The sequence below is a fragment of the Tiliqua scincoides genome, chromosome 6, assembly GCF_035046505.1.
Source record: "Tiliqua scincoides isolate rTilSci1 chromosome 6, rTilSci1.hap2, whole genome shotgun sequence".
In the NCBI taxonomy this organism is placed as follows: Eukaryota; Metazoa; Chordata; class Lepidosauria; order Squamata; family Scincidae; genus Tiliqua; species Tiliqua scincoides.
Window position 1 is genome coordinate 7,397,377 of NC_089826.1, and position 26,054 is coordinate 7,423,430.

Genomic DNA, 26,054 nt, shown 5'->3' on the forward strand with positions numbered 1-26,054 from the left:
TTTTGGGCTGTTTGCAAAGGCTGCCAGTAGCGGATTATGGAGACAATGCAGCATAATGCATCTGTGTTTCATTTCCGGGTCAGAGACGGGAACCAACATGTGAACAAAGAAAAAAAAATGCACTGACAAGTCCCCCTAGTGAAAGTCTTGGGAACCAGCCTCAATTCGGTTTGTGTATCGCAAGACGAAAAATACATCTTGCCTTGGAACTCAGGCTGCCAAAGGTGACAATGCCAACTAGCAGTAGCATCTCATCACAGTCGTCATTTAGCTGGGGCACAATCCTACAAAATGGTGTATGCTCTCACCTTTAGATCACAGCAAGGTCTTCAGCAGCAAACCAGCCAGTATCCCCACTGACAGTTAGATTTTCTAAGCCAGCTATATCAGATGCTTCATTGTTTTGAAATGAGAAAGAGCCCCTGCAGCAGGTTAACCGAACTACAGTACCCCCATACCATACCATTCTATTTTCTGTCTCCACTATCTTTTCCCCCGTAAATCCACTTTGCTTTCTTCGGCAAACCAGCACTATAAAGTATCATTTGAATTCCAAAATTGAATTCCAAGTATTTTGTTTTTTTAAAGAATCACCTGCGACTATATCTACCTACCGGAGCCCTTGCAGTTTCCCAATCTTTTAAATATCATCTGTATTTTACACCTTATGAAACAAGTGCATTTTAAAAGCAGTGTTTAAGGTAAGAAAGATCAAAATATATTAGAATGCTAAGATTAATGGAAGAGAATTAAATACCCAACTTCCATCTCATACTGCTATATCTTTTTTTTTTTCTTTTTTCCCATTTTTTCTTTTTTTGCGAGTGATGGTAGCCTAAGGGAAAGGGACTCAAAATGAGCAAGGGTTTTTTTTAAGGAATAAACAGATTCTTCTTAAAAGAAATCCAGCAGCTGTTTAAGAATCTAATAACGAAGATGCAGTTAATTTGTATCAAAGTGATTCTAATGTGAAAGCTTCCCATACTCCTACATAAAGCTCTGGAACAGTGAGAATATACATGTTCCCTCCCAAGCCCGTTAGGCTGAAGACAACAACAAGGCTGCAGGACTCCCTAGACACAGAACACAACCATACCTTCATGGGTAGGTTCAGGGTCAGGTGTAAGAGAGATGTCATCCAGCTCTCGCAAGCAGAGCCACTCTCCATCCATAGACACTCGAAATTTGCAAAGATAGATGGTCTCCATGGCAGCCTGTGTGATCTTGTCTGTGGTGGGGGTTGGCATATCGCTTTGAGGCGTCAGAGCAGACATGATGACTCAGCTGGTACAACAATAAAAAGAAAATAAAAACTAAAAAAGGAAAGCTTTCTGATGAAGAGAAATAAAATGCCTTGCTAGGTCAGGAAGGATTTGCTCAAATCCCAGACAATTCTCCCACTCGGTTTGGAGAAAAGAAAGGCACAAGATAAGCAGGGGGAAAGGCACCCCCTCTCCTCTGTGGTCTCTTTGCCTATTTCCTCTTCTTCAATTTGACTACAAGCCGTTCCTCCTGAAAGACCACAGCAAATGTGGCCTCTGCATCAGAAAAACAGCTCTCTTTGTTGGTGCCCGGAGAGACTTTTTTCTAAAGAATCCATAGAATGGTAAAATAGAGGAGAAAAGGTACCCAAGAATGGTTGAAATATGCCAGCCTCTCTCTCTCTCTCTCTCTCTCTCTCAATCCTCGTCAGATAAGCCAAGGTACAGAGTGCTAAAAGGATTGGTTGTGCGCAGTAAGCAGGGTGTTGACCAAAATGGCTGACTAATGAACTGAACTGAAAATTCAGACTCATGTGACTGGCTTGCTCTCAGTGTAGGGCAGGCAATTCCCAGGATGCTTCATAGATGCTGCTGCTGATGCAGGGAAGAGCAATTAAGCTGATCTGGCTCTCAGCATCCACAGCCTCTTTTCAGACTGTGCTAGTCAATCTGGCATCAGAGGCATAACACAATGCATTCTTTTCTCCCCGGTCGGTCGCAAGGTAGACAATAAAACTACTCCTGACCAGCTCAAAGTAAGAACCAGCCATGGTTGGCATGTATGGAAAGCCAACACTAGTTAAGCACAACTATTTAGCAAAGCTAAGCGCACCCAAAAGTGTTCCTCAGATAAGTGCAAGAGTCCCAGAAATTCAAATATCTTAATCCCAGAAGAAAGTACTTCTGCTACTAAGGGCTAATTTTTCCCCCAGACATGTTTAGGACACAAACATGATGAAATCCTCCAAAGGTTTGGGACAGGCTACATGTTTCTAGCACTAATCATTTAAGATTTATAATAAGACAAGCAGTACTACCTGAAATCTTAAACCTCGATATAATCACTCATAAAAACCATTATCAATTGTCGTACATTGTGATTTTCAAGAGCCTATCAAATGTTGGATAAGACCCGGCAAATCTGTCAACATCTTCCCCACATTGCCAGTCAAGTCTCTACAGAAGGCCTCAATTATCCTCTAGCAAAACTATCACTTAAGTATGCAATCTAATAAGGCCAGGTTCATAATTTATTCATGCAACTCACAATTTCTCAGCAGAGTACTATGTGAACAGGGTCTCTCTCAGTTCTTGTAGATATATCCCATCTGTTTTTAGTTACAGATAATGAATGCCATGCAACATCTAGCTTGGAGTGTAGCTTTCAAAAACCAAGGGTTAAGAAAGCTGGGTCCAAGAAGAAACTAGCACTGGGTGGATACAAAAGAACACACACTTTTGAGAAGTGTGTTTTGAGAAGACTACTAAATACCACCCAACCCAGACGCTTATGACACCAAATCCTATAAAGACCAGTCCTGGGCTGAGGGTTTTATTATTGCATTGTGCTTTTAAACCATTGTAAGCTTCCTTGGAGGCAGCACTAACAGTAGGATATAAATATCTGGATGGTTAAACAGACTGACATTAATAGATGACAGGCAGTATCAATCAACTTCTTCAGGTATCAGTCTTGGGTCCTTTTAAAAATCTTAATTAAGAACTTGCACAAATGAGTGGATGTATGTACAGCACACACAAGATAAGAAGAGCATGGAACATTTTAAAACTACAGGCAAAACTGCAGAAGGATCTGAATGAGCAACTGACTGTGTAAACACAAAGAAATGCATTAAGGACTAACATTAAAACATGGTGCACGAGAAAATAACTTGATGCACAAGTAACCAATAAAAGATATGTTTTCTCTCTCAGCCGTAGGGAGAACATTTTGGAACTAACTCACATAAGCCAAAAACAGCAGCTACCCTGCGCTGGAAACTCCCTGGAAAGCTAAAAACAGCACAGACCTAGAAGCTAGGAAAAGTGTTCCCTATACCACAAGAGAAATGAAATTTGGAGAAAAGGTTGAAAGTTAATTAACCAGGATAAGAGAAATCCTCCCTCTAATGTCAGGAAGTGTGAATGCAAAAACCTTAGCAGCGTGTACTTGAATCTATCACTCAAAGATTGAGATAGCAGAAGTAGCAGCTACAGGACAAAAATAAGTGCTATTCTAGATCCACATGTCAATGGGAATAAAGACTGCAATAAGCAAGTACATAGAGAAAAACAAATGAAAAAAATCTAAAAGACAAAATAAGAAGAATGGTCATTTAAGCACTGCTATGAATAGACAGGCCCCTAAAAAACACCTGGTTCACAAAGTAAAGATCATAAAGAACCATCATAGTCTAAAACCAGGACTTCCATATGGGGGTGAAAACTGGTGGCACACAGTGATCACACAAAACATGGTAAACCTTGCAAGCAGCTCCAAGTGAAGACGCTGTTTCCGTCAGATGGTATCTCCAGATAAGCACCACCCAGCTTGCAAGCCTAGCATTAGCCTTCATGTAATTCCAAGGTGTTTGTAAGAGGAGCACTTAAGTGCAAGCCTGGTCACTGTCTTTACCAGAAACACTGCCAGCAATATGAAAACACTTCTGCGGTATAACATATTCCACAAACGTTCCATCAAGGAGGATTTCATCTAGACTGAATTCCAAAACATTATGCCTAAGTCAGAAATATAACCCCATACCACACTGCTGATTGTTAACAAGGTAAGCTGTATTGGAATTGAGGGAGATCTGACAAGAAGATAGGATGTGGTGTCACCAGTGGTCCCTTTAAGGGTTAAGGCCTGGGCTTTAAGCAGAGGGTGTGCTGCACAGCTGCAGCCACTAGAGGCAATGAGTTCCCTAATGATATAAGGAGTACTTGATGCAGGAATGGTTTGTGGGTTGTAGTGGAGGCGGGAGAGGAAACTTGCTTGCTGACTAAATGAACTGGCTGTGGCTAACTGGACTGCTAACTCATGGACTGACATGGCTCTGCCCTTTGAACTGACTTACTGGCTATTAACTCATGGACTGACCCATGACTCTGCTAATGAACCAAGAGACTGGCTAATGGCATCCTTCAGTCTTGGAAGACAATGGTATTGCACTCTGAATAGTGGCTCTGGAACAGAGTGTCCTCTCCAGTGTGCAAAGCCTGGGTAGAGTAGACTGTTACCCATGCAGCAAATCCCCCCTCTCCATGTTGCTGAAAGGTCCAATAGAAAGGCAGAAGCCAATACGGTTGGTTCCAGTGGCGTTGCAGAAGTTGCCAGAGCATGACTGTGTTCAGCCATGAACTGCCTCAGGGACTCCAGCTCTGGATTTTGCCTCGAGGTTGACTCCTGAAGCCTTTTCCACAACTGGATGTAGCCACAAGGCAGTGGAGGTTTGGGATCAGAGTTTTCCTTCTCTCAGATGAGCTGCCTTCCCAGGCTAATGAGTCCCATCTACCTGGCTACTGGCTAATGACATCCTGGACTTTTGGACTGATCTGGCTCACCCACAAATGGACTAGTCAAATGGACTGCTGAGAGCTGAGGCAGAGCTGCTATACCCAAAAGGACTGCTGCTTGAAGAAGGGACCCTGCAGACTTACAGGCAAGTCAGTCACCTACTAGTCTCCTTACTGCTGGTGCTGGGGTACAGTGGTAGGTTCTTGCAGTCTGATAGATCTAGCTGTGGTCAAACTGGGGGAACTTATTAGTTTTGGGCATAAGTCCTTTAGGCAAAGCTCAAAACAGGAATTTGGCAAGACACAAGTGTAGCATCCAGCATCAGCCACACAAATGGCTGCACTGCCCCAAACATATACGTAGTCGCAACTGGTGATTCTGAATTGGTCAGAGAAGAAACATTTGAGCTTACAGAGCCAGTAAGAGAAGATTACTGAAACACAAAGAGAATGGCTCTGCAAGTGTAAATATGGCCAAGGAGAGTTACCTTGTTCTTTCAAGTATTCTGATTTGAAGGACAAAAGGGTGAAGAACTGACATTCTTCAGACTGGAGGTTTCCCAAATCTTGCTGATGCCCAAACAACAGATCCTTTAAACTACTGCAATCCACCACAGTTATTTTGCACATCCAATGGCATCAGTGCCAAAATGACAGGTGAATGGTAAAATATTTTACCAATGCATAAGGAAGTGCTTAACAGAGCAGTCTCAGGTTCAAATCCCTTGCACAACTCCAGATTCAGTTGGGTGCTCTTGGACAAATCTTTCATATGTCATCAGGATAATTACAAAGAGAAATATAATATTCTGAATGAGATTTCTGACTAGGGTTCTACCAGGCCTGTGTACAGTATTTTGTATCTAAGGTAGTCTCTGGAAAAGACAATGGTCTTTTCAAATGCTTTTCAGTAGCAGTTGAACAGTTTCCACCTGGTCTTCTGGCTGAGATGAGGTCACCTGAAACAGAGCCCTTTTCTAAGCTTGACATCTAGTGAAGATTAAAACAAGTTCCAAAGCATAGAAAAGACTACAAATAAAAAGTTACAGAAAACAAAACAGAATTTTTCCCACAGCACAACAGAGTAAAAGTTCTTTTCGCACAATACAGGTACATGAGATTTTCAAAAGGGAGCTATCCAATACTGGCAGCAGTTAGCAAACTTTCAAAACTCCAGATCTTCCTCCAGAACTAAATTTCAAAGATCAAAACACTATCCTTAGGATTACATAGAAAGATATATAGTCATGTCTTTACATTTTGCCTAAGATGTCCTTCCAAAATCTGTCATTTTCAGACATGACCAAAACATACTCATCACTGGCCAGGCATATCCAACAGAAATCACCTTGAAAATTATAAATCCTCTTTAAATGTGATTGAGGTACCACCAAATTGCAACTTATAAGGTTACAACCAAAGCCAGGTAGTTATGACAACTAATTTCTTAATATCAGTGGTGCTTAGTCATTGGATTCAACCCATAATAGTGTGAATTTTGTTTTTAAACATTTTATAAATGTGGTTTGCAATCAGCATATCCAGGACAGTCTGACCCTCAGACAATTATGAGCAACATATAATTGCTTCCTTTAGGTCAGCACAAAAATATCTTATTGTATGCATGTCCTAATGTAACTAACTTTTTTCAGTTGCGGAATTTTTTAGTTTTAATTTTGCTTTGATAGTTAGCCAACTTGAGTAACTTTTGGTAAGAAGAGAACAGAAATTTTTCAAAATAAATAACTTGTTTGCAGATGTTTTATACTGCAATCTCAATCAGAAGGTCTCAATCAGATCTTCAGCAATAAAACCTTTGCTTTCCAAGGTTGATTGAAATAAATCACTAATAAAGCCAATATAAATAAATTTTCACTTATTTTTTAAATGTTCCCTAAATAAAATTGCTAACTATAGCCATAAACATATTACTGAAGCTAAGCAGGCTTGGCCCTTTAAGTTATCAAGATAGAAGACTACCTAAGAACCATACACAAATTGCCCAGAGACTTTATACAGAAGGAACACAACACAAGTGTAAAAGGCTGGGGAGGCTCTTATACAAGAGTGTCAAACGTACTTAAATGTCACTCTGATTTGCACACAGAGCCAATACCCAAGCAAGAACAGTATGCATGGGGGAGGCAACATGAAACTTCTTCTATATAATATGTTCTTTTTGTTGTGTTAAACAGAATCACTCCTGCAGAAGACAATGCAATACAGGCATCTTTAATAGATTCAGTACAGCTATGTTCACTCCCTGGTTTTCAAGAGCTAACAGTCACCTGCCTCCTCAGGAAGCTGCCAGGTGTTTATTGTGGGGCAACAGCTGTCATAAATGGCTACAAACTGGTCCAAAGACCTCAGCACTAAAATGCTGCTGGGCATAATTCAGCTACACAATCACTAAGCTACCATTGTTTGTATAGACTTATTCTATATTCTTGTTCTCTTCCTTGTTCTTAGTCATGCATTCTTCATGTTCTTTTTGCATCACTTACTCTCAGAAATGTAAATGGACACTAAGGGGTGCAAACAAAACAAAAAGAATATTGGGAGCGCATGATTTTACTACATCTAGACAAAGACTTTTTTAAAACATCAAAAGCCAGAAACCTGCTAGGGAAGCAACTGGACCACTAAATAATGAGAGAACAAAAGAAAAGCTTAAGGATATTACAAAGGAATGTAGTAAATTACAGTATGTGCATCTGTTTCCACTACAGGGGACATAAGGAAGGTATCCATGCCTGTTCTTCTGAGGGAAGGAATCTGAAGAAATGAGTCAGAAGTGACAAGCAAAAGGTTCTATTAACAAATCATCTACCCAAAAGTTCTGAAGGGCCTCAAAGGTGAAATTACTGAGCTTCTAACAACAAATACTTAACTTGTCCTTTTAATTAACCCCTATGCCAGATGACTGGAAGGTAGCCAATGTTACACCAAAATTTTAAAAAGGATCCAAGGGGCATTTGGGAAGTTACAAGCTGGCAAACTTTATGCATGTTCTGGGTAATTTTATTTATTTAAACCCTGCCTTTCCCCCACACCAAAGACAGATATACAAATACACAATCCTCATTATAACACAATATAAAAATAAACATTAAAACAGCCTGACGTTTAAAAACTGGTGAAAAGCATAAGAAAAAGTTACTAAGCACATAGAAGCCTTGGTGAAGGAGAACTAGCATGGCTTCTGCGAAGATAATTCCTGTCCTGCCTAGAGTTATTTGAATGTGTCAACAGGCATGTCGATCGAGGCAATCCAGCTGTTAATAAGAACTTTCAAAAAGGTTCTTACAAAGCACCTCACCAGAGGCCAGATCCTAACCCGTTCCAGGCCTAAAAGCACTATACAGGTCTACTCAGATATGCACCAGCTGGTCCAGATCTGGTAGACCCATAGCGGCTGCCAGGGTTGAAAGAGACCTCTGGCTGCCTCTCTACCCCAGCATGATACAGTGGTGGCAGCTTTGGCACAGCTGTGCCATTGGGATTGGGCTGCCCATGGTGAATTGGTGCTTTCTCAGTTTCAATCTCAGCCCTGCCACTCGCTTGATGAGCCTCAAGCAAACGGCTTCCTCTCAGCCTGGGGATAACAATGCCTGCTTATCTTACAGGATTGATGCAAGGACAAAATAATACATGTGAATTGCTTTGTACACTAAGAAAGTGTGATGAATGAGTGTCTTCTTATCTGTTGTGGATTTTGCAATCTGAGTCCAATTCTGCTGACATAAAGCCACTCCTAGTAGAAAAGGAGACAACAGAAGAGCTGCCAAGTTCCAATGCAACTGTCAGCTCCCATGAATGCCTCAGACAGGGCAAGTAAGCCTCACCTTCCTCCTCTGCTTATTAGAGATAATTGCCTGACTCACAAAAAGGATGGTATGATTAACATAACACTTTTATGAACTCTTCAAGAATTTGTAAGCAATAAGGTGTGCCCAGCACTGGACTAGTTCGGCTGGTACTTCAGCACTGCAGTCAATCTCTGCTTTCTTCTTCCACACTTTCGCAGCCCACCATGAACTAATCCTCCCACTTCTCTCAATCCATTCTCATACACATCTTCAGAAACAATGTTCCATACTTAATGAGAGTCTGTCTTTTCTTCTGAACTGCTTTGCTAGCAGGGATGAAAGGAGGACTCTTAGAAAACGGTGGTAGGAAGAACAGTCTGTGTTGCAACATACCTTTGGGGAGAGAGTCTCTCTCTCACAAACACACAGACACACACACACCCCTTTCTCTTAAGAGCTGCAAAGGAGAAGAACACCATTTCTTCCCCATCTTTAGAGAGCCATTAACAGTACAGTGCAGGAGGTATCAACATGGAGAAAAACTGTACTACCAACTTCCACATATGAACCACAGCTTTAAGCAATGCCTGCCAAAAAACAACAAAAGGTTATGACAGGACGGACCATAACCTCTTTGGAGGACAGGCATGACAGATCTTGCTTGCAAGATTCTACAGCACTGTATCTATTGATGGCACTGTACCAAGAATGCTGGCAACAGAAATCACAACCACACTGAAGGCAGAACTCTAGTACATTCATGGTTACAGGACTCTCAATTCCATGTAGTGACACTGAAAAGTCTATTTGTTTCCTTGCCACAAACAATTTTCCCACTCTCCCAAACCTCTAAAGCAGTAGTTCTCACACATTTAGCACTGGGACCCACTGGGATCTGTCAGAATCAGTCAGGACCCACCGGAAGTGATGTCATGACCAGAAGTAACATTATCAGGCAGGAAAATTTTTAACAATCCTAGAGTGCAATCCTTTTCACACTTACCCAGGAGTAAGTCCCACCTACTATCATTGTTAAAATAATATATGTAGTAGCTTGTAGGACCTAGTGTTTCCCGACCCACAGTTTGAGAAACACTGCTCTAAAGAGAGAAACAGGGTCACAGAAAGCAGTATAAAGGTCCATTTGTTTTTATTTATTTTAGATATTTATATCCCATCCTTCCATTGTGAAACACAGTGCTCAAAGCAGATAATATTCATTGACATTGCACTAATGTTTACATTTAACATATCAGATTTGTTTAAGTTCTACAGTTAACAGACCTTCACATTTTCTAAACTTTCCACTGATCTCTCTCTGACATTAATTCACCCCTTGCCTGAAATAAGTTCCCCGTGCTAGAGGAAAATAAAGCAAACACAAAAGGTATGTATTTAATCCCAAAGTAAAACTCTGGTTCTTTGAATTCATCATGTGTTACACACCATGCACTGCATTACACAATCAGAACAATTTCCTTTCTGTTTCTCTCTTTTTTTCAGACACAAAGTTCAAACCGAGCGACACGAGTCTAGTTTAATGTAAAGCTTACATTTTAGAAGATTATTATTATTTTCAGCAATAGGGGGCAGGGGGTTTAACTTCTAAAGCAGCAATTTTTCGAGAATTGGAAACGAAGATTCTTGTGTCGGGGTCAGAGAATGAGAAGGTCTTGTGTTAACCTTTCCACAAGTTAACACATGAGTGTGGGAGATGATGAATTAAAGCAGTGCTTCCCAAACCTTTTAGCACCAGGACCCACTTTTTAAAAGGACAATCTATTGTGACCCACATAGCTTTCTTAAACCAAAAAAAGTGATCTGGTGATTTTTTTTTAAATTATAATTGATATTAATAATAATTAGGGTCCTGTGCTCCTGAGGCTGCTAGAGACTTTCCGTATAGTACATGCTATAGACATTTGCTACTCTCCAGAGAAATGGAGTTCAAGGACTGTTCCCCCAAACCTTTACAGTCATTCCAGGATGCCCAGAAAAGTGGAGTGCAAGATGTGCAATTAGGGACTTAAGGCTTGAGGGAGATCACTCAAGATCTATGGCACACCAATTACTACAGAAGATTGTAAATGCAGCATTTCAGTTTGTGGGCCTGAATGTTATTTCATAGTACAGGTTAGCATTCTAGCTGCAAGACCAATCTCTCAATCCAGACAGCCAACTCCTGCAATGTTCTTCTGCAAACTGGACAAAGGTGCTTGCAAAGTGGTTTTTTATTTTTTTTAAATATTTCAGAAACTTTTCGTGACCCATCAAAAATTGGCTCACAGCCCACTGGTGGGTCCCAACCTACAGGTTGGAAAACACTGAATTAAAGGGAAAGAACCAAAAGAAAAAAGATCACAGTTACAAACTACAACTACTTGGAGGTTACCTCTAAATAAGCATGCAAAAGGCAGGCAGTCAGGGGCATGAGACTGCTTTGCTGTACAGTTGTCTGCTTCTTAGTTTGCACTGATGTCAAGCACCCTTGGGTGCTTTTTTTTCTTTTTTAGAGAGGGATGATGAACACACAGTGTAAATAAGGTCACTGGGCTATGGAGTGGCTTGAATGAAATGGGACTCCTGTGTCAGGGTCATCACTGAATATGAGAAGGTGTGGTGTTAACATTTCCATAGAAAGGAAAGAGAGTGGGAGATGATGAATTAAAAGGAAAGGGAACCAAAAAAGTCACAGTTACACACTACATCGATGTGGGGGCTCAGAGGTGTAACTAGGGTGGAGTATGAGAGGCACCTGCCGCAGGTGCTATGCCAGGGTGGGCACAATGTGTAAGGCCAGTAGTTCTGAAACTGTGAGCCATGGGTCCCCAAGGAGCCACGGAAACCAGCCAGAAGAGCTGCAGCGTCCTTGTGAAAAACATCAAAAAGACTTTATCCAATCCCCTTTTAAAACTATCCAAACTAGTGGCCATCACATCTTCTGGCAGCAAATTCCACAAACTAATTATGCCCTATGTTAGTGGTTCCCATACAGAACTGTGGCTTGCCGGGGAGTGGAGGACACAAGCCTGGGGAACCATGGAATCCTCCTCCAGGGAGAACCCAAAGGTGACATAATGTCATGCAACCTGGCACTGGACTTCCGGTTAAGCCTCTGTGGGGGCTGCTTCTAAGCAAGCATGTAGACGTTAGGCTGCAAGGGATTGGGATCACAAGCTGACTGTGTGGCTGTCTGGTGCTTAAGGCTGCCATCCTATCAGGGACATGTGGTGGATGGGGAGGCAGGTGAGGCAGTGCCTCTTCACTGGAGTTCTTTGAAAGGCACCATTGCCATGTGGGGTGAGCAGAACCTCCCCACTGGAGTCCTTCGAAAGGAACGGTTGCCATGTGGGGGGAGGCAGGTGAGGCAGAGCCTCCCCATAGGAGTCCTATGAAAGCCACCATCACCATGTGGGGGGAGGCAGGTGAGGCAGAGCCTCCCCACAGGAGTCCTATGAAAGGCACCATCAATCTGTGGGGGGCGGCAGCAGAGCCTCCCCATAAGAGTCCTATGAAAGGCACCATCACCATGTGGGGGGAGGCAGGTGATGCAGAGCCTCCCCTCAGGAGTCCTCTGAAAAGCACCATCACTCTGTGGGGGGAGGCAGGTGAGGCAGAGCCTCCCCACAGGAGTCCTCTGAAAGGCACCATCACTGTGGGGGAGAGGCAGGTGAGGCAGAGCCTTCCCACAGGAGTCCTTTGAAAGGCACCATCACCATGTGAGGTGAGGCAGAGCCTCCCCAGAGTCTGCGTGAGGTGCCCAAACAAGCGTGTGGCTTGTGGGTGCCTGGGCACCTCAGGTGGCGAAGGCGGTGCTTTTTGAAGGGCTGTGGTGGGGAGGCTCTGCCCCACCTGCCTCCCCCCACAGGGCGATGGTGCCTTTCGAAGAACTCCAGCGGGGAGGCTCTGCCTCACCCGCCTCCTGCGCACGCTTTCCTGAGAGTAAGCGCACCGACAGCCACGGGACTTACTTCTGAGTAGACCTGGCGCCTGGGGGGAGGGGCTGCAGGTGGGGGTGCGGGGCCGCGGGGGGAGGGGAGGGGCGCGCTACTCACGGGCGCAGGGGCGGCGCGGGCCCGGCTCCGGCGCGGCGTAGCTGAGCAGGACGGGCAGCGGGCCGGGGCAGGGGCCGGGCGGGGCGGCCCTCCAGGCGCTCTGGGGCTGCGGGCCGGGCCGGGCGGCCGAGGCGGCGGCGCCCCCCGCCCCGCGGCCCGGGTACAGGAGGAAGAAGGGCGGCGAGTCGGGGGGCGCCTCCCGCTCCTCGGCGGCCGGGGGGCTCTCCATGCCGCCGCTCCCCGGCTCCCCTCGGCGGCGGCGGGGCGCGCGGGCAACTTTCTCCGCAGGGCGGCCTCCCCGCCGCCATAGACCCGCCCTCGCCTGGCTGGCTGGCGCCGCTCGCCCGCCCCCTCGGAGCCCCGCCTCTGCTGAGCCTCGCTGCGCTCCGCGGGGCCCGCCCTCAAGGGACCACAAAGGCTCCGGAGCGTCTCGAGGCCGCCCCGCCACTCCTACCCGCGAGGAAGCCGCTCGACCGCAGTGGAGCTCCCTTCTGAGCAGAGGGGTGGGCTCCCAGGCTGCCATCCTCTCCGCACTTACCTGGGAGTAAGCCCCACTGACTGCAGTGGGACTTCCTTCTGAGTAGACACGCAGAGGGTTGAGCTCGGAGGCTGAAATCCTCTCCATTCCTACCTGGGAGTAAGCCCCATTCACTACAATGGGACTTACTTCTGAGTAGGATTGGCCCCAAGGCTGCCACTGTGTCCACACTTTCCTGGGAGTAAGCCCCTTTGACTGTAATGGGACTTTTTCTGAGTAGGCATGCAGAGGATGGGGTTCAAAAGCTGAAATCCTAGCCACACTTCCCCAGGTGTAAGCCTCACTGACTACAATGGGACTTCCATCTGAGTAGACATGCAGAGGATGGGGTTCAAAAGCTGAAATCCTAGCCACACTTCCCCAGGAGTAAGCCTCACTGACTACAATGGGACTTCCATCTGAGTAGACACGCAGAGGATGGGGTTCAAAAGCTGAAATGCTATCCACACTTCCCCAGGAGTAAGCCCCACTGACTATAATGGGACTTCCTTCTGAGTAGACATGCATAAAATTGGGCTCTGAGGCTGCCATCCTGTCCACACTTACCTGGGAGTAAACCCCAGGTACTTACTCCTACTTCTGTGCAGACATGCCAGTCCTCAACGTCAGGCCAGTCCTCAACTCTGAGCCAGCAAAAATAGCTGGCACAGACTTGAGTAGCCCCATTGCAGGGCTTGGACCTTCCCCCCCCCCCCACTCCAGTGTCTCCTTCCCCCAAGGAGACTCTGGTGGCTGCCTGAAGCAGTACCCATTTTGGTGCTGCTGCTCCTCTGGGTACCAGGCAGTTTAGGGCTGGGCTGCCCATCTTGCCAACAGCCACATTTCATTAGATTTTGTCCTCTGTTCATACAGTTATAAACGGATACACTCATAGGTGGCACGCATTTGAACCACCTACATATGGGGAGGGGGTGATGGGACTTTTGAATCCCCCTGTACACATCACTGGGATCTTTGAAATGCAGCACATTGTGGGTTCATATGGAAATCGTATGTGTAGGCTCAGATGCGGGAAGCTGCAGGCATACAGGACAACTGCATGGAAGCTGCTGTTCCTATTCCTTTTTAGGATTAGGAAATGGCAGAATGCATTACCTACCCAGACACTGAGTCCCAGCAGCAGTAAGCACCAGAGGTGTAACTAAAGTGCAGCATGAAGGGCACCAGCCCCAGGTGCTACACCAAGGGGTTGACGACAGATGACTGCCACTCAGGCTCTGCCCTTGTTTCAGAGGAGATGGTGGCAGCTTTACACCACTCCTATTCCTTCTCCTTCAAAGAGGAGCCTCCTCCAGAAAAGGGGCACACAGCTGCTGCAGCAAGTGCTCCATCCTCTGGGGAGAACCCAGAAGTGGCATCATGATGTCACGTGTTGTGACTTCACTGCCCCAGGCTCTGAGACAGAGTGTTATGCCTCTGCTAAGCAATTTCCCCCCTCTCCAAAACAAAATCTCAAACCCTAAATTTTGAACAATGCATCCCTTTCCCAGCCACTAATCCGCTTCCTTCCCAAAGGAATTTCTCAAGCATTATCACCCAGTGAGGATTTAAGCTTCCCCCCTAACAATATGTAACCCTCCCCCAATATCAGATTCATGGCTTGCCTTTCTGGAGTGGCTGGTTTCCCCAACACCATTTCCACCTAAAATAATTTCCAATCTCTAATTGTTGGGAAACATAAACCCCCTCCCAGCTACACTTGCAGCACTGAAAGTCATCCCTAAAAATCAAACTTCAAAACCAGAAACTGCATATTGAGGGGTTAATATCCCTAAAATAAACCATTTTCTATACCTTCCAGGGCTGGTGCCAGGCTATTTTGTAATAAAATAAGCATAGGCATTTTTCATAAGGATTTATACTTAATGATATTCCATAGCACAATTGTGGCATTTATCTTAAAATAAAATAAAAAATTAGTTTTCAGTTTCATTTTTACATGGGTTAAACAAATTAATCTGTATGAAACTATGCACTTCAAAGGGCAGTACCGTGAGCCTTAGGTGGCTGCCTTGTGACCTAATGATGGCACAGGCCCTAATACATCCACAAAAGTATTTCGAAACACCAGTAATCAAGAACTTAAAACATACCTGCCAATATTTGAAAATCAAGAACAGGTATATTTTGGCTCCACCTCTAACCTGTCTGGAGGCACTACTATTGAATCCAAAATAAACCATATAGTAGCTCATGGTTTCTAATATTTACACTGGAACACATTTGTACTTTAAATGAAGAGAAAGCAGATAAGGTCATTTTGTGTCCAGCCAAATGACAAAGCTTCACTTCCCAAATTGCCATCTTCCTCATAACTTAATATTGTATACAAAAATTCTTCAGTCTAGATCCAACATGCCAACCACCGATTAATCACCAAATACAGATTAATTACTCCTTTTAAGGAACTTGTCATTCTTGCATTCAGACTGGTTAAAGAACAGTAGAGGGGATGAACTGTGGAGCCACTGTATGCAAAAGAGAACAGGCTTTTCTGTTCCATAAGGCTTTTAATTCTGCTGCTTGAAATGGTCCTACCTTCTCTCTTCTTTTTTAATTTGTTGATTTATTGTTATTCCTACGAATGTGTTGCGAGCCACTTTGATATTTCTAATTTAAAATCAGGATATAAATAAATGCAGTAACTAGTAATCACATTTCATGTTGATCCACTTAAATATGGAGTAAGATTCCTATACTATTGCACAAAATGAGTGTGAAAGCTCATTTAGCATCCTAAGTACAAAGTGGTCCCTCTCTGATCATCTCAAATACTGGAGAAACACAAAATCCCACAATCCCTTCAAAACACAATTTATTTCCATTAGTGAGCCAAATACAATATAACTACCAAGGATAATGAACCCCTATTATACAGATATTTAGGGCTTGAATCCCCCAGAATCTGTTGAGGAAGGAGCACTGCTTGGCTCACTTTCATGAGTCATATGAATTATATCATTCAGACAAGCTGTTCAAAAACAAAGTGATCACATTACACACTGAAAATACTTTAAAGCAACTTATTTTGAACGCATGAAACATTGACCTCTATGCCAATGAAACTCCATACCCCGTGCCAATATTTGTCAGAGCCAATTTTGAAAATGTCAACAGTCACTATATGAAGACTTTAAAATTCAAGTTATCATGGCTTTATTGATATTTGGATGCTCTCCAGCACAGTCCAAAGCAGGGATGTCAAACTCGTTTCATACAGAGGGCCAAATAGCATTCATGATGCCTGCTGAGGTCTGAAAGTGATGTCATTAGGCAGGAAGTAATGTCATTAAAGCAGCTAATTCTATCATTAGCTGCAAATGATAGAAGAGAAAATATACATATCTTGATCATATTCAAGATATGGGAGAGCTCAATTTTCAAGTTGGCTGCCCTTTCAGCAGTAACACCTCAGCATGGCTCAGCAGCTGAGCATCTGAGGGCCGGATAAAAAGCTTCCAAGGGCCACATCTGGCCCCCGGGTCTTATGTTTGACACCCCTGGTCCAAAGGATCTGTTAGCAAACAGGACTGACCCAGTGTGCCAGAATGAGTTTTATCTTGAAGACTCAGGTCCAAGTTCCATTGAGAGGGCCCACAAGCAAGGAGATCGGGTGACTTGGTAGACACGATAAAGCAAAGCAATTTCTGCCCAATGTGGCAAATACGGAACAGGGACCAAATGTGTACAGCTGGTGGCCGAGCAGAAACGAGTTAATGGGAAGTTAAACAGAAAGGAAGTAACCCTGAACTTTGACCAAAAAAATCAAGTGAGTAAATGGTGGAATTTGTTTTCCCCAAAGGAAGGTTTATTGTGCTCACATCCACCTGTAAAAAATCATACAAAGAATCACTTAAGCTTAACGCTTTTCTTCACTCCAGCACGGATGCCGGACAGTTCGCCTCCGTATCTCTGCTCTTCTCTTCGGACCTCACGAACCTGCCCTTTCCTGCGAATCTTCGCACGCCTGAATTTCTCGCGGTGCTTGACCCTTGGGTTGCGATCCACCTTCTTCCGCCTGGGGGTGAGGCCTTTGTTCTTGACAATCTGGTACGTCGCGCCCCTCTTTTGACCCTCCATTTCCTCTTCGACAGCAACTTCTTCCACATCTCCCACCTGTTCGCGCTTCCTCTTCTTCTTGAGCTTTATCTTCTCCTCCATCTCCCTGTAATAATCCAGTGCTGCCTCTTCATCCAGATCTGAGCCGTCAGCAGCCTCCTCGGCAAGTTCACCACCAGCAACCTCAGGAACGGTTCTGGGCCTGGCTTTATGGCTGAGCTTCCTGGCAGGCCCCACGGACTCCTTTCTGCCCGTCAACCCACCACCGTCCTTGCTGCGCAACCCACCGAGGAGCAGCCGAAGCTCTGGGGACAGCTTCTGGTCCACGACTGCCAAGTCGTTGATGAGGCTCCTGTACGTCAAGAGCCTTTCAATGACCGGGTGGCCGTGGACGGGAACCCTCTTGGCCTTCAGCAGCAGGTAGAAGCTGACGTTGCAGCAGTAGTTCAGGTAGAGGTGGTACTTGGTCTGCAGGTAGCGGCTGCCCCTTCCCCGGGGGATGGCCCTTTCCCGCACCAGGCACAGCAGCGGCTCCAGCTCGTCCCTGAGCTCACGCAGCTTGGCCTGGAAGTCCTGCATCAGCTCCAGCAGCTCCGGAGCTTCCTTGCGCAGCAGCCGCAGCTGCTCCTTCGCAGAGAGGGCCTGTAGGTCCTGGGCGACCCTCTGCCCTGATGCCTCTCCACGGGGCCGCTCGAAGGCCTGCAGCAGGCCCAGCCCGAAGTCCTCCTCGCCCAGGGCCTGTGCCAGCCGCCTCTGCACAGCCTGGGCCTCCTGCTCCTCCTCCTCCTCGGCTGCGGCCTCCTCCTGGCTCTGCCTGGGGGCCCTGCCACCAGAGTCAGCGCCGTAGTAGAGCTGCTTGCGCTGCCCCCAGGCCAGCTCGTGGGGCAGGCCGGAGCCCCCACCAGGCTGCTGCTCCTCCAGGTCGCTGTCCATGTCTGGGGCATCATCTTCGTCGTCCTCACCCTCCTCCTCCACCTCCTCCTCCTCCTCGCTGTCCTCGGGCAGCTGCAGGGGCAGCGCCTCCTCCTCCTCCTCCCCGCCGCTCTCCTGCTCGCTGCCCAGCGCCGCCAGCACCGCCTCCTCCAGCCGCCGCTCCTGGAACTCATCCGCCTCCTCGGCCACCCGCAGCTCGCCGGGCTCCGGCTCCTCCATCCTCTCCTCCTGGGCCGCCGCAGCCCTCAGGCCGGGCGCCACTCGCCGCCGCGGCCTCCCCATGGCGCTTCCCCTGCTGGCAGCAAGGCACTGCCCCCGCTTCCGGGTCGGAGGTCAGTGCGCGCCTCCCATTCCCTTCCCCACTTTCGGTTACCCGAAACAGAGCGGCCAATCATGTGCACAGGTTGCGTCACGACCGCGCTTTCTAATGGCGTTTCACGCACTTCCGGTCCATGTGTGTGCAACGCATTATTCCTTCCGCCCGCTTCCAGGTGCGTTGATTTGCCGGGGACAATATAGATGAGAGATGGGTCCCTTCTATCTCTCCCTTCTCTATGATCCCAGGCGAATGGCATCGTCTATCTCTCCCCGCTCTATGGTCCCTGGAGGAGGGGACCCTTCTGCCTCTCCCTTCTCTATGGTCCACAGCAAATGGGTCCCTTCTATCTCTCCCCTCTCTATGGTTCCTAGAGACCACAGGCTGGCCTGCCTGTGGGAGGAGGAAAGCTGCGAAGGATTCGAAGCGCGCATGCGCAGTCAGGTTGGCGAGCCTGGGAAGCTTTAACCCATTCCTGCCCGGCCACAAATGTATACATTTTATCCCTGTTGCTCATATGCAACGCTGGGCTGGAATAGGAAGCTCCTTCACCACCAGCTGTCCCCAGCAGGACAGTCATTCACCCCAATGGACTCCCCCACCCAGCCCAAGTACTGGGGGCAGCACCAGAGCCAGGTGACAGCCCCCAGAATGGGGGGGGGGTGTGGAGTTAGGGCAGACCAAAGGAAACATTAATCGGTGGAACTCCCTGCCACATTATAAGGGGGAGACGTTATGCCGGATAGGATGGGCAGAGGGGTATTCTTTTCCCTTTCACACAGCATCAGAACCAGAGCACAGCCACTGAAATTGAGTGTTGGGAGAGTCAGGACGGACCACAGAAAATATTTCTTCACTCAGCATGTGGTTGGTCTGTGGAACTCCTTGTCACAGCATGTGGTGACGGCATCTGGCCTGGATGCCTTGAAAAGGGGAAGAAAAGTCCTATCACAGGTTTCAAGCCATGATAGTTATCTAGGTTCCCTCTTGGTTTTAGAAGGAGGCTGCTGCAGAATGCCAGATGCAGGGGAGGGCACCAGGATGCAGGTCTCTTATTGTCTTGTGTGCTCCCTGAGGCATCTGGTGGGCCACCCTGAGATACAGAGAGCTGGACTCGATGGCCCTGGGCCTGATCCTGCAGGACTCTTTTATCCCCCAATGTCACTGATTTGCAAGAACAAGCCAAGTATTTCTTTTCATTACTTGTTGCTCACTTCACAGCCACAAGGTGGCAGCAGTTGATAGTTCAGCTTTTAATAAGGGCTCAGACCAGTGATTTTCAATCTTTTTCATGTCAAGGCACACTGACAAGGCACTAAAATTGTCAAGGCACAGTATCGGTTTTTGGACAGTTGACAAGGCACACCGCAATGATAGCAGGGGCCTGCATCCCTCAGTGGCTCTACTAACAAATTATCTTTCCCCAAACTCCCATGGCACACCTGTACATCATCCACAGCACACCAGTGTGCCATGGCACACTGGTTAAAAATGGCTGGCTTAGACACTGATAGTTCTATGTACTGCTTTTAGTTGACTCCTGAGAAGCCTGATGCATGAGAGGCCTTAGAAACTGTCATGCACTGCTCATCTGAATTCTTCAACTTGTTGTCAACTCTCTGGTAAATACTGTATTACTATAGTAATATGTACATAGTATATAGTATGTATACTATATCACTCTTCAAGCAAATCTGTCCTAATACTTTAATGACATGTATGACTATATGCCTCTGGGGCATAAGTCATGGGTGTCTCTTCGGTGCAAGGAACTCCAGGGACTCAGGGAACGTATCCGCTCCCTTGAAGCCTTGGTGGCCAACCTGGAGAAGCAGAGGCAGGCAGAGAAGGACCGTGGGGAGACTTACGGGGACGGTCAGGCTTCGTCCCAACCTCAGGCGTGCAGCTCCTCAGCTGCCTGGGTGGGAAGTCTTGGGGCTGGAGGACGTCATCCTGGAGAGGAGGGAAACAATCCCCTAGGGGGGACCCATTCTCCAGGAGATGGGCCCATATCCGAACGCACTCAGGATACTCCTTGGGGGGGGGGGTTGGGGGCTTCTTGTAGTGGGGGATTCAATTATTAGAAACATAGAGAGGGGAGTTTGCGACAGATGTGAGGACCACATGGCGACCTGCCTGCCTGGTGCAAAGGTTGCGGACATCACTTCTCGTCTAGACAGCCTGGTAGAATAGTGCTGGGGAGGAGGTAGTGATTGTGGTGCATGTCGGCACCAACGACGTGGGCAAGTGTAGCCTGGAGGTCCTGGAGGCCAAATTTAGGCTATTAGGTAGGAAGCTGAAAGCCAGGACTTCAAAGGTAGCATTCTCTGAAGTGCTACCTGTTCCACGCGCAGGGCCAGTGAGGCAGGAAGAGATCAGGGGTCTCAGTGTGTGGATAAGACGGTGGTGTAGGGAGGAGGGGTTTAGATTCGTTAAGCACTGGGGAACATTTTGGGACAAGCAGGGCCTGTACAAGAGGGACGGGCTTCACTTGAACCAGAATGGAACCAGACTGCTGGCGCATAACATTAAAAAGGTGGCAGAGCAGCTTTGAAACTGATCCCTGGGGGAAGGCCGACAGGAGCCGAGGGGCATCTGGTTCAGGACTCCTCATCCCTATGGGACGAGGATGGGGAGGTTAGAGAACAACAAGGCAAAGGCAGAGTAGGAGAAGAAAATTGGGAATGGTAGTGTGATGGGATGTGATAGACAGTTTGGCACAATGAGAGGATTCAGGGATAAAGGAGCTAATAAGCAGCCCATCCTGGAGCTTTCCATGTACAAATGCTTTTATGCAAATGCCCGAAGTCTCCAAGCAAAGATGGGAGAACTGGAATGTCTGGTGACTAGGGAAAACATTGACATAGTGGGCATAACGGAAACCTGGTGGAATGCGGAAAATCAGTGGGATACTGCAATCCCGGGCTATAAAATCTACAGGAGGGACAGGGAGGGACGTGTTGGAGGTGGGGTGGCCATTTATGTTAAGGAAGGGATAGAATCCAGCAAAGTAGAGATCAAAGGTGGGTCCGATTCCATAGAATCTCTATGGGTTAAATTACCAGGCCTGAGGAGTGATGTAATACTGGGAGCGTACTATCGTCCTCCAGACCAGAAACCGGAAGGGAACCTTGACATGAGGAAACAGATCAGGGAGGTGACAAGGAGGGACAGGGTTGAAATTATGGGGGCTTCAATTATCCTCACATCGACTGGGCAATTTGTGTTCTGGTCACAAAAAGGAGACCGGATTCCTTGACATGCTAAATGACTGTGCCTTAGAGCAGCTAGTCATGAAGCCCACCAGAGGACTGGTGACTCTGGATTTAATATTGTGAGGTACTCAGGGCCTGGCTAGAGATGTAAATGTTACTGAGCCATTGGGGAACAGTGATCATGCTGTGATCCGTTTCGACGTGCACGTCAGGGGAAGAATACCGGGCAAATCTCTCACAAAAACTCCTTGCCGCAGGATGTGGTGATGGCATCTGGCCTAGATGCCTTTAAAAGGGGATTGGACAAGTTTCTGGAGGAAAAATCCATGACAGGTTACAAGCCATGATGTGTATGTGCAACCTCCTGATTTTAGAAATGGGCTATGTCAGAATGCCAATGCAAGGGAGGGCACCAGGATGCAGGTCTCTATCAGGTGTGCTCCCTGGGGCATTTGGTGGGCCGCTGTGAGATACAGGAAGCTGGACTAGATGGGCCTGTGGCCTGATCCAGTGGGGTCGTTCTTATGTTCTTATGACTGTGGGCCCAATCCTATCCAATTTTCCAGTGCCAGTGCAATTCCATCTGACTCACTACTGATAGAAACAGCATACTGATGATTCAGTAAAGCAGTTCTTACATTTTTAATGCCATTAGGAATGCAGCCAAGCTAAAGACACTTTAGTCAATAATCATATAAGTTTTAATCAACTAAGTAATTGATTCAGGCTCTATAGATATGCATATTAAAACAATCATTGTAAAGAAAAATCTTCTTTTTAGTTGATGCACACACTTGTCACAGCAGACATCATCTTCTTTCCCTCCTGGTTAAGAGAAAAGGGGCAGGGTTGCCTCTTTTAAAATGGCACCTGTCACCAGTGGGGTTTTTATATGTTCTTTCTTTTAAAAGCAAGTACCTTTAAAAACAATCTGCTGGGTCACATGTTTAATCAATCAGAAGGTTTACGATCCAGCTCAGCGTTGCAGCTCCATATGCAATGTCGTCTATCCATTGACTAGGAGCAGATGTGCAGGTATCACATTGAACAAGGCTCCCAGACTCAGCAGTAACCTTATTGATTTTCTGATATAAGTTCAAGGAGCTTTCATTATGGATTCTACAAAATCTGTGTACTTTTATTGCTTATATTTCCTTTCCTATATTCTACACCAATCACTATTGCTACGGGATTGGGAATTGAGTTTTGGGAGCTATAACGTCCATATTAGATCAGCTAGTCTTAGTCGCAATCCCAACCCCTTATGTCAGTGCTTTCCAGCACTGGCATAGTGGTGCCAATGGGACATGTGCAGCTTCCTGCAGTTGGGTGTCACTCATGGAGACCTCCTCAAAGTAAGGGAATGTTTATTCCCTTACCTCGGAGCTGCATTGCCTCTAAGTCAGTGCTGGAAAGCGCTGACATAAGGAGTTAGGATTGTGCCCTTAGACAATGGAATTGTAGTTTAGCTCTTTTGCTAAGCTAAAAATCCTGTGGACTGGAATTCCAAGGGGAGAATGGGGCCCAGGTTTCTGTGAAGCTAATGAACCAGGAGAAGGGGCAGCGTGAGCCGAAACACCACCTGATGCCGTCTCATGTTGACCACCCCTGCACAAAGCAAGACCTTTACCATGCTCCTTGTGTGCTGCCGTGAAACCTTGAAAAGTGGGACTTCTGGACAGCATTAACTCTTGTGCTGTCCCTTTAAATGAAAGTCCTGCACTGGTAAGGAGAGAAATTGATCTGAGAGAGACTGCAATGGAAGCTAAGAGAAGGAACTGGCAGATAGCAGCTGCAGACATGTTTAGAAGACCCAGGCAGATCTTGCAAGAGCATGCACTACCTAATTCCTTCCAAGGTTCAAACCTGTATGTTATAAATAAAGTAAGCAAAGCCACTATTACAAAGACACCATTAGCCCCCAGATATTTCTCCCCTAAATGAAACCCAGGTAACAACATGCCTCTGGAATGAACAGTCACATACTGTTGTGTCCTTCCAGGTACTCTCTCCACTCTCTTTAATCGTGCACTTCGCTGCTTGCGCATGAAAGGAGCACGGCAGAGTTTGCAGGGATATTCTGATTACTCAAAGTCATCCAGTGTGGTAGGAAGGAAGAAAGCATCTGATGCAAGCAGGCTGACACCCACTAAACCTAGCAACGGTTCCATGCAAAATATGTGCAGGTGCCAGTTTATTTTTAACACCACCGCAGAACAGGTGCAGCTCTTGTCCTCGGGCAGGATGGAGGAAGGGCTGTAACTGACTCTGGGGGTTCTCACTGAATAATAATAATAATAATAATAATAATAATAATAATAATAATAATAATACCGCCTTTCTCCCCGAAGGGACTAAAGGAAAGGAGGTGCAATTATTAGGATGGTTGAAATAAAGGTGTTTAAATCACCAGTCACCCTGGATTTTATTCAATACAATCCTATCCACACACATTATGTTGCACTGTCCCAGATGTCAAGCACTAAGACAGCAATTTCTCTCTCCCTTGCTCCATGCTAAAACAGGGCATTCTGAGAAAGCTATAATCCAATTCCTTCTAGCAGGTGATGTAGAGCAAACAACCCTCTCAGTCGCACAGTCCCTAAATTTGAGTAATTTGAATCAAGCCAAGCTTTCTGTAGCAAGTAATCACTGAGTACATTACATCTTTGGCAACATCTGCAGAGTAACTGATTGTTTTGTTTTTTAAATAATACATGTTTGTATGTAAAATGTATTGTACGTTTGTATCTGTGTGTACACGTAAGGTTGCACATATAATTTGTGTACTACTTAGGTTTATATTCTCTCTACGGTTTCCGTACAGAGTCTTCACCTACCAAATGTTTATGCCTAATAAAGGTTGCCTTGACTTGACTTGACAATACAATCCTATTTGAATATGCTTATTTATTGGCCTCCTTGGGGAATATTTGTTACTTTACCCCCAGGGTAAGTCCCTGCATGCCCAGGGGATCAACTCAGACCTCTGTAAGCCTGCACTGACCTATAAAGGCAGATCAGCCCTGATCAGGGCTGCTACCAAACCACTGCCTTCCTAGGCCCACCTCCTTCCTAGGCCCAAACAGACATGAACGATTGAGAGGCAACAAGGTACAGAAGAACAGTGCATGATGAGCTTATCCACCAATGGCCTCTGTGTTGTCTGATTGGATAGGTAACCCTGGCCTCTGGCACCCTGGCCCTGATCATCAGTCCACAAACCCCCTGATTGTCTCTCTCACACGCAGTCTGAACACACAAAGGATTTCCATCCTTTCCTCCTTTGGTGTGAGTGTTGCAACTGTTTGTGTCAGAGTCCTGGACTCCTTGATCTAACATTAGGTTGGCAACCTTCAGTCTCGAAAGACTATGGTATAAGCCTACAGCACCCGGTATTCCCTGGTGGTCTCCCATCCAAGTACTAACCAGGCCTGACCCTGCTTAGCTTCCGAGATCATGGTATAAGCTTACAGCACCTGGTATTCCCTGGTGGTCTCCCATCCAAGTACTAACCAGGCCTGACCCTGCTTAGCTTCCGAGATCAGACAAGATCAGGAGATACTGTTCAGTACAGGGAGATGGTTGGCAACCTTCATTCTCGAAAGACTATGGTATAAGCCTACAGCACCGGGTATTCCCAGGCGGTCTCCCATCCAAGTACTAACCAGGCCTGACTCTGCTTAGCTTCTGAGATCAGACAAGATCAGGCATGTGCAGGGTCTAACATTGCATTTCATCATCTTCATGTTGCTCCTTCCCAGTTCCTGTGCACACAATAAAGGCTCCATGCATCGTGTTCTACCTATATCCTTCCTCCTCATTTCATGCCAGGCTACCGAGTTATGAGCCGCACTGCACTCATCGGATGTTGCGCATGACTTAGAGCAGAGCTTCATACTGCTGCACATGAAAGGAAACCCCATGTTCACCTTCAGCTCTACTTTTGAGGCTCTGAGGGCCGGACTAGCACAGCACTTTGGCCTTCAAAGATCCATAGCAGCCAATCTAAATTGGGACCATTGTGTGGGCGTACTGGAACTTTAAGGGAGGGCACCAGGATGCAGGTCTCTTGTTATCTGGTGTGCTCCCTGGGGCATTTGGTGGGCCGCTGTGAGATACAGGAAGCTGGACTAGATGGGCCTATGGCCTGATCCAGCGGGGCTCTTCTTATTCTTAACTACAATTCCCAGGAAGCCTTGCAGGTCTCTTGTTACCTGGTGTGCTCCCTGGGGCATTTGGTGGGCCGCTGTGAGATACAGGAATCTGGACTAGATGGGCCTATGGCCTGATCCAGCGGGGCTCTTCTTATGTTCTTAACTACAATTCCCAGGAAGCCTTGCAGGTCTCT

General features: G+C 46.4%; 2 protein-coding genes across 6 annotated transcripts in view; both read right to left on the minus strand.

The window, feature by feature from the left end:
• The window catches only part of RUFY3 (RUN and FYVE domain containing 3), a 52,961-nt gene extending 40,221 nt beyond the window's left edge, over positions 1-12,740 (minus strand). For 3 of the 5 annotated variants that reach the window (XM_066631821.1, XM_066631819.1, XM_066631824.1), the window contains exons 1-2: positions 12,643-12,740; positions 1,097-1,284 (exon numbers count right to left, since the gene is read on the minus strand). In XM_066631821.1, the coding sequence (XP_066487918.1) occupies positions 1,097-1,274 (178 nt within the window). In that variant the 5' untranslated portion in view covers positions 1,275-1,284; positions 12,643-12,740. Of the gene's footprint in view, positions 1-1,096; positions 1,285-1,629; positions 1,650-12,642 lie in introns of those variants that run through there. The other 2 variants (XM_066631820.1, XM_066631822.1) reach the window with 2 other exon arrangements.
• Positions 12,741-15,978: 3,238 nt separating this feature from the next.
• On the minus strand, positions 15,979-18,514 carry UTP3 (UTP3 small subunit processome component). Its single transcript, XM_066632349.1, has one exon. The coding sequence runs from the start codon at positions 18,452-18,454 to the stop codon at positions 17,030-17,032; it is 1,425 nt and encodes a 474-aa protein (XP_066488446.1). The 5' UTR covers positions 18,455-18,514; the 3' UTR covers positions 15,979-17,029.
• Between the last annotated feature and the right edge of the window lie 7,540 nt (positions 18,515-26,054).